Source organism: Macrobrachium nipponense, chromosome 20, assembly GCF_015104395.2.
Source record: "Macrobrachium nipponense isolate FS-2020 chromosome 20, ASM1510439v2, whole genome shotgun sequence".
NCBI classification, from domain to species: domain Eukaryota; kingdom Metazoa; phylum Arthropoda; class Malacostraca; order Decapoda; family Palaemonidae; genus Macrobrachium; species Macrobrachium nipponense.
The window spans coordinates 26,015,516-26,030,817 of NC_061089.1; the positions used below are offsets into that span (position 1 = coordinate 26,015,516).

At 38.9% G+C, this 15,302-nt stretch overlaps 1 protein-coding gene across 1 annotated transcript in view; it reads right to left on the bottom strand.

Annotated features, from left to right (window-relative positions):
• The window catches only part of LOC135223702 (uncharacterized), a 331,013-nt gene that overhangs the window by 63,841 nt on the left and 251,870 nt on the right, over positions 1-15,302 (bottom strand). Inside the window, 1 exon segment of the mRNA XM_064262426.1 lies at positions 14,064-14,123. Within this exon segment, the coding sequence (XP_064118496.1) occupies positions 14,064-14,123 (60 nt within the window).

Consider the following 15,302-nt stretch of genomic DNA (forward strand, 5'->3'; position numbering starts at 1 on the left):
TGCCTCGCTATGGGGAACATGGTACAGTAATTCAAGCAAACAAAAAATAGCAACATGTACTATATATGCACTAATTCTGTGTCATGAGTAAACTTGCTACAGCCTGTTTGGTTGTGTTGCCTTTGTATGAAATTTGACTTTTAATATTTTTACAGTGATTAAGAAGTGAAGCATCAACAGTGATGAAAATGTAGCATCCATGTGTGTGACGCTATATTACAATTACGACCACCATGTTCCTGTGACAAGGAGGCAGCAGGCGGACCAGGTGATCACAATACAGTTGAGAGAAACATATTTTCTCACACAACTTTCATATGGACATCTCCATTACTATTATTGTTATTATCCATGTATTATTACCACTGTATGCATTGTCATACCAGCTCTCTGATCATGAACTTATAATCTTCAGTTGAATATTCGGTAACAAATTGTATGTAAGTTTCTGTCTGTGAACACAGATGCCTCAACTCCATCCCTTCTTCGTTCTGTCAGAAGTAGGGAACTACTTTGCAACTCGGACCAGTCAATAAACTGAATATTCTGTCAACAAATCAGTTCAAAATCCACCCAGCACCTCAGTCAATAACTCCTTCACAAAATATTCTGTTGTGTACTGTTATATGTATTATGTTTGATAATCATCCTTCGAGTCAATTAAACTTGTAATGAATTACGTTTCAGTAAATCAGGCAAAGCAAAAAATATAAGATGTACCTATGTATGCAGTCATTCAATGGCGTCGTGAACTTCCTGGAGTTTTAGTTTATTGTCTTTATGTTTATGGTACATTAACTTACATTTTATTAAAATTTAGGTATGTACAGTACTGATATCTGAGAGAAAACTGAGGTATGTTTACATTAGAGCCTAGTAATACAGTAACACACACACACACACACACACACTATTTTGTTTGTGTTTACATTTTTAATATATTTCCTCTTTAATTTTACAGACCAGAAAATAAACACAATCATGTGTGCACACTGATTCCATGACATTGGTGAACTTGGTACAGCCTACATATATAATTTGCATTTTAAATATTTTACTGATTAGATATGAAACATCAACATTAATAAAATATTTCCTTGCGTATACTATTATGAATTGTTTGATAATTATACTTAGCGTCAACTGAACCTGTAATAAAAACTGAGTAAATCCAGCAAAGCAAAAAATAAATTACACGTCCGTACAAAGTATGCATGCAGTCACTTGGTGTCATGAACTTCCTGGAGTTCTAGTTCGGTTTTTTATGTTTATGGTGCAGTATTTCATATTTCACTAAAGGATATGTACAGTACTGTACATATCCAGGACTGAGGAAGCAGATGTGTTGTGAATTGGAGTGATTTTACTTTAACATATAGTATGTTATTTTACCTTTGTAAAACCATTTTACATATATGTACAAATATTAAAATAATAATGCAATTTATACATTCATTTCTATTAGCAAGTAATAACTTGTTTTCCTAATTCTTTTGGTAGTAGGCTCAATCAGCTGATTCTGAGAATGTAAACATTACAAATGGCGGGATGATCGTTTTTTTTTTATGGAATAATACAATGATAAGACAGTATAAATGGACTTTGTAAGTAAAATTACAGTTTCATTTCCATTATACCTTTACCTTGAATACAGTTGTAATAGCCTATTTGACTTTTGCAATTAGATAGAAAGTAACGTCATCTGGGCTAACCTAGGTCTATAGTTTCCACATAGCCTACACATTGTATCTCGCATATTGATATGACAAATTTTCTAAGATAATTTGTATTTTTCATAGCTACAAATCTGAGGTCTTAACAATAGGATAATTTCTAGCACCTAGCTGGATCCAGTTAAAGAACAGATGAAAGCAAGGAATCTTGTGATATCTGGCAATGCATGCGTAGATCAGGTGAAGAGTGGTCAAGGACCACTCACCTACGCCACCACATCAGTCTTTCCCAACTCAGGATGTTTTAACACACAGAGGGGTGGCTAGAGGCAGGCAGTATAATGTTAAGAGCTCAGGTTTGTAGCTATGAAAAATACAAATTGTCTAAGAAAATTTGTCATTTGATCATATGCGAACAAACCTTCGGTCTTAACAATAGGATAGACTCATACTTGGAGGGAGGTTAATACAAGAAATCCTAAACCGGCTGGAGGCTTTCCCACCAGCCCAGCTTCCAGAAGAAATGACTTCTGGAGAGGGACTGAAGCCCGTTGAGAAGCTAGATAAACTGATATCTAACCACTCTGACCCTGAGTGATGTACAATGATACATGGGAGAACCATTGTATAGGGAACCAAAGAGAAACTTTGACTGTCCAATAGCAAACCAATACACCAGGGTTTGTACTACTCCCAACTCCACCTTGCCAAGGAGTGGAGCATATGCTACCAAATAGAGGGTTTGATATTTGTATATTAAGCAACCACACTATCAGTATGACTACTTACTCACCTGTATCAGACCAGTCCAGCAAATGACATGTTTATTCCTTAACCCGCCGAAAGGAAGAAGGAAAGGTATAAGAGAACGAAGGAGACCAGCCAACTCACTCATTCTCTCATCCACACAATCATCTTGGGTAAGATACAAAAGTGCCCTGTTAAGGGCAACTACGAGTTACACAACCTGTTGGGCAGCCATCACAGGACCCAGGGAAAATGTGTCCACAGATCTGTGGGCAACATCCTTCAGATAGAGAGGTAAACATGGACTGGCGTAACCAAGTACCACCGCTGAGCACTCTATGTAGAGCCAAGTTCTTTTTGAAAGCCAATGAGGGACCAATACCCCCAACGTCATGCACTCTAGCCTGCACAGATGTGGTGGTGGAATCATCAAGAGTCAAGTATGCCTGTCTGATGGCTTCCCGTATCCAAAAAGAGATAGTATTAGACACCTCTTTCTTTGTACGGCCTGTGCTAACAAAAAGTCTGCAGCAGCCTGGTCTAAGGTGCCGAGTCCTTTTAAGATAGCAATGCAGGGCCCAGACAGGGCACAACAAAAGTTCTTGAGCTTCACCACCCACAAAGTCATTCAGTGATGGAGTGGAAAACAAAGTGAACGTATCATCGTGCATAGAGGGATTTTGGGTCTTGGCCATGAATTCCGGGACAAATTCAAAGGACATCGACCCCCAACCCCTGGTGTGCTCAGACCGTGGAGCTCTCCTACTCTCTTGGAAGATGCCATGGCCAGAAGGAAAACTGTCTTGAGCGTCAAGTTCTTGTCAGATGAGAGACGCAAGGCCATATGGACTCTTAGTGAAACTCTTGAGAACCAAGGAAACATCCCACGTCAGAGGCTTGAGCTCTCTAGGAGAACTCGACTGCTCAAACCCCTTAACTAGCAAGGAAAGTTCCCAGGAAGAGGAGATGTCGATACCTTTAAGGCGTAAAACCAAACTCAGGGCCGCCCTGTAGCCTCTAATGGCAGAAACGGACAAACGTTTCTCATCTCTGAGGAAGGTTAAAAAGTCTGCTATTCGCTTAACCCTTAAACGCCGATTGGACGTATTAAACATCAACAAAAATTGTCTGTTGGGTGCCGAATTGACGTATGAAACCGACTCAAAAAACTTTTTTTTTTAAATTCGTGGAAAAAGTTATAGGTCTACTTGGCAAAAACTTTTGTATCACGCACCTTGAGGGATGCTGGGAGTTCACGGATCAAGTTGTTGTTTTGTTTACAATCGTTACCCAGGCGCGCAAGCGCGAATTTCTTTCTTCTCGCACTAAAAAGTATCAGCGACACATCTCAGAAATTATTTGGTCGCTTTGACATAATTTTTGCACCATTTTATATTAGCCGTTACATAGAGTTTTATATATGGAAATGTGAGCAATTTTATGTAAAATACAACTAAAAACAACCCATGGTTGTAGCTTTATCAGTTTTGAAATATTTTCATATAAATAAAGTTAAGTACCAAAATTTCAACCTTCGGTCAACTTTGACTACCGAAATGGTCGAAAAACACAATTGTAAGCTAAAACTCTTATATTCTAGTAATATTCAATCATTTCCCTTCATTTTACAACAAATTGGAAGTCTCTAGCATAATATTTTGATTTATGGTAAATTTATGAAAAAAACTTTTTCCTTACGTCCACACTGTAACTCTTCCGAAAAAATCAAAAAATTTTTTGTCTGATTGTCGTAATGTTTGCACAGTTTTATGTTAGCCATTACATAAAGCTTTATATATGGAAATGTGAGCAATTTCATGTAGAATATAACCAAAAACAACCCATGGTTGTAGCTTTCATCAGTTTTGAAATATTTTCATATAAATAACGATAAGTGCCAAAATATCAACCTTTGGTCAAATTTGACTCTACCGAAATGGTCGAAAAACGCAATTGTAAGCTAAAACTCTCACATTTTAGTAATATTCAATCATTTACCTTTATTATGCAACAAATTGAAAGTCCCTAGCACAATATTTCGATTTATGGTGAAACTTAAAAAAAAAACTTTTTCCTTATGTCCACGTGGTAACTCTTCCGAAAAAATCAGAAATTTTTTCGTCCGAAAGTCGTAATGTTTGCACCGTTTATATTAGCTGTTACATAAAGTTTTATATATGAAAATGTGCGCAGTTTCATGTAGAATACAACAAAAAAATAACCCATGGTTGTAGCTTTTATTAGTTTTGACAATTTTTTATATAAATAACGATAAGTGCCAAAATTTCAACCTTCGGTCAACTTTGACTCGACAGAAATGGTCGAAAACCGCAATTGTAAGCTAAAACTCTTATATTCTAGTAATATTCAATCATTTAACTTTATTTTGCAAGAAATTGGAAGTGTCTCGCACAATATTTAGATTTATGGTGAATTTCTGAAAAAAAAACTTTTTCCTATGTTGGCGAGGTAACTGCTGAAAAAATCATAAATTTTTTCATCCGATTGTCGTAATGTTTGCACTACTTTATATTAGCCGTTACATAAAGTTTTATATCTGAAAATGTGCACAATTTCATGTAGAATACAACTAAAAACAACCCATGGTTGTAGCTTTTATCAGTTTTGAAATATTTTCATATAAATAATGATAAGTGCCAAAATTTCAACCTTCGGTCAACTTTGACTCGACTGTAATGGTAAAAAAACGTAATTGTAAGCTAAAACTATTACATTCTAGTACTATTCAATCATTTAACTTTAATTTGCAACAAATTGGAAGTCTCTAGCACAATATTTCGATTTATGGTGAATTTATGAAAAAATAATTTTCCTTACGTCCACGAGGTAAATCTTCCGAAAAAATCCGAAATTTTTTTGTCCGAAAGTCGTAATGTTTGCACCGTTTTATATTAGCCATTACATAAAGTTTTATATATGAAAATTTGCAAAGTTTCATGTAGAATACAACAAAAAACAACCCATGGTTGTAGCTTTTATCAGTTTTGAAATATTTTCATATAAATAACGATGTGCCAAAATTTCAACCTACGGTCAACTTTGATTCGACCGAAATGGTCAAAAATGCAACTGTAAGCTAAAACTATTACAATCTAGTAATATTCAATCATTAAACTTTATTTTGCAATAAATTGGAAGTCTCTAGCACAATATTTCGATTTATGGTGAATTTCTGAAAAAAGGCTTTTTCCTTACATCTGCGCGGTAACTCTTCCGAAAAAATCAGAAATGTTTTCAACCGAGTGTCATAATGTTTGCACCTTTTTATATTAGCCGTTACATAAAGTTTTATATATGAAAATGTGCGCAATTTCATGTAGAATACAACAAAAAAACCCATGGTTGTAGCTTTTATCAGTTTTGAAATATTTTCATATAAATAGAGATATAGAAAAAATTTGACCTTCAGTCAAATTTAACTCGGCCGAAATGGTCGAAAACTGCAATTGTAAGCTACAACATTTATGGCCTAGTAATATTCAATCAATTACCTTTATTTGGCAACAAATAGGAAGTCTCTAGGACAATATTTCGATTTATGGTGGATTTTTGAAAACAACTTTTTTTTACGTCAGTGTGTTACGAATTCATGTATCATATTGTGATAATATTTTCTCTGTGCTTTGATTGTTTTACAATTTGTTATATATCAAAATCATCGCAATTTAGTATACAATACAACGAAAAAATAATTAACTCATTAGCTTTAACCGTTTTGCTCACAGTGCGATTTGTATACAATTATATATGAAATTCTTTTTTTGCGCTGTCATATATTCCAATATTTATATATGATAATGATATTTTTTTCATTTCTGATGGTTGCATACTCAACTTCAGGCAATGACAAAAAAAGGAGCCAAAAATTAACTCTTAATCTTGAAAATTAAGCGTGCTGTGATTTTTTTTTTTTAACTTTTTTCCGCTTCGGCGCTCACTCGCGAACGCCGCCGGCATACGAGAGACACTTTCGGAAATAGCGGCTCGGTGATTAAGGGTTAATAGAGGTTGCGAGCAGAGAAAAACCCCATTTACGACACCAATCACAGTAGATCGCCCATTTGCCTCGGTAAACTGCGGAGGTCGACTTTCTGAGACTGCTGGACATATGCCCTGCTGTTCTCTGAGAAAAGCCTCTCGCTCGAAGGAGATACTCGATAGCCTCCAACCATGAAGAGACAGGGATTCTACTTACTGGTGGAACCTTTCTGCATGGGGCTGACACAGGAGATATCACCAAGGAGGAATATCGCCAAGGGGGAATCTCCCTCGGAATCTCTGTTCAGAACTTGACGGATCAAACAAAACGGAGAGAAGGCATACACCTCCAGGTTGTCCCAGGAATGTTGGAATGCGTCCTCTGTCAATGGTAAAGGATCTGGGACCACTCAACAGAATATCTCCAGCTTCCTGTAGAAGCGAGTCGCAAAAAGGGTCCAGCAAGGGTCTCCCCCAAACCTGGAAAAGCTAGTCTGCTACCACTTGATCTGATTGCAACGACCGAATTTGTCTGCGACCACATTCCGTTTGCCTGGGATATACCTAGCTGAGAGCTCTACTGAATTGCTGACCGCCCACTGGTGAACCTCGACGGTCAAGGCATGAAGTTGATGAGAAACCAGACCTCCCTGTTTGTTCACATAGGCTACCACCGTGGTGTTGTCCAAACTCCAAACACCTGAAGTGATGAGGCCGCCTAAATGAGCCCCCCAACTTGCGAGGGAGGCATCTGAGAACAGAAGGAAGTCCGGTGGAAGAGAATGCAGAGGGACTCCCTTCAAAACATTCTGGTCGTCCAACCACCAACGAAGGTCTTCTCTCACTTTCAGAGACAGAGGAACCATTAACAGGGGTGAGTCCCCCGCTAGAGACCAGAATTCTCCCAGTCTCCATTGCAGAGACCGAAGATGAAGACGTCCACGAGGGACCAGCTTCTTCAGGGAAGACAACACTCCCAGAAGAATCTGCCACTGATGAGCTGACTGATATGGTTCCGACAGTAAGTCACGCGCCACCACCTGCAACTTCTCCAATCTCTGATCCGACGGGAAAACTTATGCCACTTCCTCTATTGCATCCTTGTCCAGCATCTTCCGCACTTCCTCCCGAAGAGCCAAGGACTTCAGAGAATCTGGAGGATATGCCTTGCTGAGCTGCGGCTTGTCCAACATTGGAGGAGAGAAGTCGAATGGCAGTAGGTACTCCACCCGAAGGACATCTACCACCCACTTCTCTGCCCCATAACTCTGCCACTTGGCCCAATGGCCCGTCAGGCAACCCCCCACCCGTGGCGCAGGAGAGGGAGAGGCGCCTAACCTACCGACGCCCTCTTTACCGCTGCCCCTTGGTCCCACCTCTTGGCTTAAAGGAACGAGAGCAAAAGGGACGTTGATCCTCTGACCCAGGCTGAGTCGAAAGGGAAGGCCCTGCCGAACTCGGATTCCTCGACTGCCTACCAGGCGACGATCTCCTAGACTGCTGCTGGACAGGGGGAGGAGGAGGAGCCAGACATCTCTGAGGACGAGACTTCGACTTAGACATGACCTGGTGCATAAGTCTGTCTTTGGTGTCAGCCCGGCGCCGGTCTATCGCATTCTCGAACTCTGTACGAGGAAACAAATATTGGGACTCCAACAGATCTCCGTTCCTCAATGCCAGCAAGGACTCTGTGTCAACTGATCTCTCTATCCTAGACAAAGTTGTGTCTCTTCTAATCAGAAGAAGGTTAGCCCATAAATTAACACCGAGGTGAGCCATATACGAAAACGCCTTGCCTCCCGACTGCAACAGACTGGCAAGCAATGATGCACACACTAACCCTTCTGGGGACCTGTTGGAAGCTATCTTGGCAATGAGCACAGACCAGAAGTCCAGCCAAGAAACCGTCTGCAACATGGAGGCAGCCGTAGATTCCAATGCTGAGGCATCTTGTGGAGACAAGGACGGAACCACCAACCTCACCTGCTCCAAAGTCAATCCCGGCTTCAGGTGAATGACGTCTGGGTTAAGATGGCGCGACATAAAAAATGCAGTGTTCGTAGCATAGTACTTCCTATGTATCGTAAGAGGCGGGGATAGTAGCTTGGCAGAGCCCCTAGAGCAAAACGAAACATACCAGTCCGAAACAGAGGCGTTAACCTTATGCAAGACCGACTGGACGTGCCCCGACAAGAGAAGCTGAGGAGATGATTTGGGATCCTGTGTAGCTCCCACCAAGGCTTCCAAGTAAGAAGGTGTGTAAGACAACCGAGCCTGAGTCCTACTTTCCAAATTGTTGAACCCATGAATGAGATCAACAGTTTCCGAAAAGGAAGACAAAAACTCTTACGTGTCTCCCTCCTCCTGCTCCAGCAACGGAGACCAATGACAAGAAGGATGTGTAGGCTCCTCTAAGGCACCTTCCCCATTAAAATTAACAGAAGGATCAGCAGCCAAACAGCCCGACACACCAACTAACCTGTCTGGGCTGGGTCAACGAGTCGGCTCCCAAGACGAACCCACTATAACACCAGGAACATCACTACGTACTCCTCCAACAGATGACTCATTAACATGTCTGTGAATGGTCACGAGTGTGGCAGACGTACAAACTTGAGTTGGAGAGGAATCCCAAACACTCGAGATTGAAGGAGAATCCCCCCGAGTCGAACTCTTTGAAGCACCAGTGAGAGGGGCAGGCAACCACTCCTGCTGCACCAACTCCGCGCTCACAACCTTCGACCTCTTGACAGGCGCCTTGAGATCTTTACGGCAACGAATAGGCCTTGGAGAAGAAGAAGCACTTGCATCATGTGCACGGACAGGGGAGGTTGCAACACGCTTGCGATGTGCATGGACGGGAAGGTTGCAACACGCTCACAATGTGCGGACGGGGGAGGTTGCAACACACCTGCAATTTGATGCAGAGGACAAAGCAGCCACTGCAGATTGCACAAGGGAAGATACACTAACACTCTCCGAAACACCAACATTCTCGAGAACACATCCGCGTTGTTCCTCCCTCGTAGGCAAAGAAAGAGCAAAGTCCTTAGGGAGAGGAAGACAGCACTGGTTTCTTATGCGATCTCTTCGCAGGAGGCGGGGACGAAGCAACATGTTTCCTTCCAGTCCGCCCAACTGACAAGGCAGCCAACTTATCATCCAAAACAGAGTCCAACCTCATAAGCACTGCCTGGCATATAACCTCAGACTGATCTGAAAAAGAGGGCTCCAATGACATGGAAGCGAGATGTAGCGAACTGGGTGGCAGGGATGACATCACGGCTGAGAGAGGCAGTGCAGAGGAGACGATTGGGAGGGACGTCATCGATGGGAGTGACATCACAAGTGGTGATGAAGTCATGGCTTCCCTTCGGTGTGAAGGGGAATCAGATGCCACTGGCAGATGAACACACAACGACGGATCCTGTGACGCCATCAACGGGGCTGACGCCACGGTTTCCCTCTGACTCGAAGAAGCGGCAGCAGTCACTGACAGAGCAATACAAAATGGCTGACCTCGGCTACCCACAAAGATGAGGCCGGGAGGAGTGGGGATGGCCTGGCCAGCCTGAGGATGGGGTTAGCAAGCCTCCATAAAGTGCGCTAGCAACCCCTCCAAGGATGGGGGACCCCCTAGCCCGAGCGTCTTCCAATTCGCCACCATCTTGGACGCCTCCGACTCTGGAATGAATGAAAATGATGAAAAAGCTTCCCCCTTCCTGGGAATCAATTTAACTCCCAAAGAAGAAGGGGCAACATTACAAACATCAGCCTGGTGGCCTTCCAATACTTCCAGCGATGAATCAAAGGAAGAAAAGGAAGGAGACACAGGAACAATGCTACTATGGAGGGTGAATACTGCAGGAGACGAAGCATCGGGAAGAGGCAAAAAACCTTCCCATGAATGAAGAGTTGAAACCCTCCAATGCTCTCTCTTGCTATAAAATGACATCCACTGTTCTTTAGGCCATGCCCGGCATTCCGTGAAAGGATTCGTTATACGTAGTACAAAAATTAGAACGGCACCTGCTACACATGATGTGGGGATCAGTCGCCAAAAAACGAGAACACGGAAAACCTGGAATTCTGGGGCACACACGTTGACGAGGCCAAGAAGGAGCAGAAGCAGCCATAATATTAGCCAAACACACTCACACACACACACACACAAACATAAGCGAAACGGGCAATGAAACGGGTAAAGGCCAAGAGAGGTTAACCATGGAGTACTCTCGCCCAAGCAGTTAAAGAAAAGACTGACGCTGTGGCGTAGGCGAGTGGTCCTTGACCACTCTTCACCCGATCTACGCATGCGTTGCCAGATATCACAGATTCCTTGCTTTCATCTGTTTTTTAACCGGATCCAGTTGGGCGCTAGAAATTATCCTATTTTTAAGACCAAAGGTATGTTCACGTAAGAACAAATACAATATATGGTAACAACTAATAAGGAAGCTGATGTATAAAAATACATTCAAGGTCATAAAACTATGGTGGGCTGTGGGTAAACACAGGCAGGCTACCTGCCTACCAAACTGGCATTTACTAGGAAGAGTAAATGAAGGGGTTGCATTTTTTAAAGAGTATTCATGCAGAATATTTTGTTACACAGAGTATTTTGTTACAAATACATATTGAGGAAAAAAGGTAGATACTGTAGTTGCCTTTTGCATCAAGTTTTCAGTTAAAAGTGAGATGGTAGTTTATAAGCACATACTACTGCTCGAGTTTAAATTAACAAACAAGGTTAGGTGAGGAAAGGTAGAGTTGCCCTTGAACACCCCCAGAATTTTAATACTTGCCATTATCCAACAGACCATTGGCTCTATTACATAGGATAATTGAAAGATTACTGTATCACTAAATGAAATTGCAATAATATATAGTCATTAAAGCCGAGATCTGTCAGGCCTTACTGTCCACATATCCTATAAAATGTCAAGCAAGATTATTATTGTTAATTCACAGGTTACTTTCTCCCTTGGCCAAGAGGTTTCCACACAAGCACTTTTATTTCATTTAGAATTTTAGTTTTAAGCCATCTACTCAAGCTGCTAGTCAAGTTTTCAGCTTAATAAAATATCTCTTGACTCTGGCTCTTGAAAAGATTTTGGTTCTGTATTTTTATTCATAATTTTACCAAAACATTTAATAAAATGAATGGTTCATTAAATCATTAGTGTGTAGTGCACACACAACATGGTCACCTAACCAATAGCAAATACTTGTAATCATCCCTCTTTCAGGTCTTTGATGCACAAGCCTGACAAGATTTATGGAAATAGATAGCTGCCAGGGGCTATCCAGTCCTCCTTAGAAGAAACCATCACCTGCAGCAGCAAGGTAAATCTTAACTAATAAGAGTGGGGCTTCAGCAGCCTCTACCAGTAACGATTTGGATTCCTCTACCACCTGCTTAATGCATCCACACCTTCATCTTTTCTTTTGCAAGGAGGTCTCTTGTTCATAAGTGAATAACCTTTCATATAGTAATGGAACTGCTCCCTACCAGGTAGTACGTATAAAGATTTTATACTTTGACCAAGGGTGACCTAATGGTAGCTACGATACTAAGTACGTAACCTGATACATTTATGGATTATATCTTCTATGTTTACCATCCATTTGTACTAAACTAGTCTTATACAAAAGTTTACATCTTCATTCTAAATAAGAATCAGTCTATTCCTGTGTTTACTAGTTACACACATTTCTCCAATATATACTTAACTAGTTCACCTTTAGCTTTCTACCTCAGTTTGTGTTTGCCTCCTTGTCAATATTGTGAATGTACCAATATTTTTCCACACTTTCTCTTCTCATCTTGTCCATATTTTCCTAAAGCCTGTAGTTTTAATAAACATTTATTTTGTTAGTTCCTTTCTTAGTAGATTCTTGATTCATCATCAGCTAGTGTCCATTCATTTTGGTTTTTGTCTCTTTTCTGTGCTTTCCTCTAATCTGTAAATCTTTTAATTTCTTTTCTCATCAAGCAGTTCATTTTTTATTTTCTTTCTGCCTTATTTACTCATTAAAAGATATTATCTAAATCCATCTCTACTATACTGTTCACCATTCTACATGTAACAACCTCCTCTATCCATTATTCTCCTTATTTGAATTTAAACATCTCTCTACTTTCCTTTGGTAAAGTTCTTCTTCTCCTCTATTTTTTCATAAATATCTATGACAACATTACAACAGGAAGTTATCAAAATGCCATCATAAAGGCTTAGGAATAAAAATATAATGCCATTGTTTTTATATTTTTAAATTATACCATTCTCATATACTTTTTTCTATATCACAACTGAATTCTTAAAAACTTAACATTACTTCTCAACAATATTTTCACTCACTGACTTAGGGCAGTATGTAATTAGGAACTCATTTACCTCTCAGTCTATGTACATTTAATACATATCTAACTATACTATGTACTAGAAATTTTGAAAAATATTCATCATTACTCAATTCCTTGTAAATCTCCACACTTATCTTCCACTTTTACCTTATCAACTTCATTGTAGCTTTCTACTTTTGAAATTCCCAATTCCCTAAGCCGAATATTTCTTGTATTGGGATTGCTATCCCAGCACACCATTTTTTAACCAGCCCCAAATTCCAAAATGGTAATAACCATAAAGCATTTCATTACTATTACTAGTACCATTGTCATAGTTATTTGGATTTTTCACCACTGTTTGATTACAAACACAACCCCTTACAAGTGAGCTTTAAAAAAAATGAATATCAAAGCAGTTATTTTATATTAATAAATAATAATGAAACATTCATTATTAATTTCAAAAGTTGGCCCTCAAAAATTGAAATTTTTGCAAATTTAAGATGAAATTATATTCTGAAGTATACTTTGCACTGAGTCATGTATATTAATTATATAACTATACTATTACTAGAAAAAAACACAACTTTCAGTTTTTAGACATATATATGACTCTCACCCATAAATAAACACAGTGTGTGCTGTCCTAAAACAGTCAAGATGAAATGACACCAAAATAATACTCGCATCACCTATACTTTCATTGAACATGAAAAACACCAAGTTCTGCAAATATCCTCCCCAAAATATTGATTTACAAATGATTGGGTTACCCTGTAAGTACTGTACATCTAAGTTGTTTCCTTTCAAAGTCACTATAAATTAGGAACAAACAATTTTAAACTACTTTTTTAAATTAAAATTGATGTACTACTCATATGCAATCTAAATTCACTATAATTTCTTAACTTTTTAAAGTAACTTATATGATAAGTTGCACAATTTAAAAAATGCATTTAGCTCTAACATATTTTACTGGCAAAATCATTACATGCTACTCATAAGAATTCATCAAAGCAGCTAAAGTGAAGCACTAATTACTAGGTCTAAGCAATGAATCAAAATATGTAAATGTCAGTGGTCATATCTGCAGCAGCAAAGGATTCCAAATATAGCAAACTTTTAACATGAAGGCTTATCAATGACAGACATAGCAACAAAGAAAAAAAACATGCATTTCACAATGCATAATTTCTGCTGTCCTTCTCCAGTCTGGAAAGGGAACTAGGAATACAAAAGAAGAGAGAGAGAAAAAATGAATTGGGAGAGAGGAATATTAAGAGTAGAAGGCTTACACAGGTTGTCCTTGGGCTCCGAAGACCTACCACAAGTATCCGTCCCTTCACCTTCACCGTCTGCAACCATGAATGTTATGGAGGGTTAGTCAAACCACACATTCACTCCATTCCAGAATTACTCTATGAAAAATTATTGAATTGCTTAAAAACTTTTAAATTCATTACACATACAGGCATATGTGTAATGACTTCATTTTAGATTAAATGGCACTTGATACTAAATTAAATAGTTAGCATGCACAACCACCTTCAGAGAGAGGTAAAAGACCTTTCCTTTATTTCTATTAAAGGGAAAACAGAATGCCCCAGAAAATCAAATTCCAACATCATAATGCCAATTAAAAATTCCTATTTGATCTGTTACATTATATCAATTCTCCCTTCTGATCATACATACATACAACCAAACATTATATGCTTCAACTATATGACCATATTTCATCCAGCTAAAAACATATGCTTATCAAATGTTCATACAGCAGAACTGATCAGCATGTCTAACTCAACAGTTCACTAATCACACAGGCAGCTTGATCATTAAAATGTAACTGTACAAGCAGTTTCATCATTATAAAGTGTTGGTTCAGATCTGTCATGCCATTTGCAAATGAATAGAAACAGATTAACATAAAATGCAATACCCCTAATGTCTGTTGGGTCAATGTGAACCTATTACCCTTGTACAATAATATGATGCTCCACTTCTTTGGTATTTGATAAGTAATAAATCTGATAAGTAATAAATTTAAACCTTTTTTGTCTCCACAATCTACAGCAAACTACATGTGAATGGGAATATCAATTCAGAATTGTCAATTTGTCTATTCAATACATCCTTACAGTCCTTCATTTTGGTAATATAGTAGTACTTACAGCATAGTACTCGAATCAATGTATCCCAAAAGCACCAAGTACCAATTTGTATCATGGGGAGGCCAAACATCTCTTATACACTTAATATAAATGTTAATCTTAATCACTTGACTATAATAGTTTTATGTAATTTTTCCTTTTACTAGTAACTACCAAAAATTTTCACTGGTAACTACTGATGGCTTCTTAAAAAATACAAATATAATTTTATTAAAAAAAAATTTATTTCATACTGCTAAAATTTAAGAGATCACTCAGAAATCCTGAGATTTTTCTTTATATTCCTTTGCATGTCTTGTTTCATTACACCCTGGTTAATTTTTTCATTTCCAACTTTTCTGCTAAAAAATGTTCAGTGCTTAT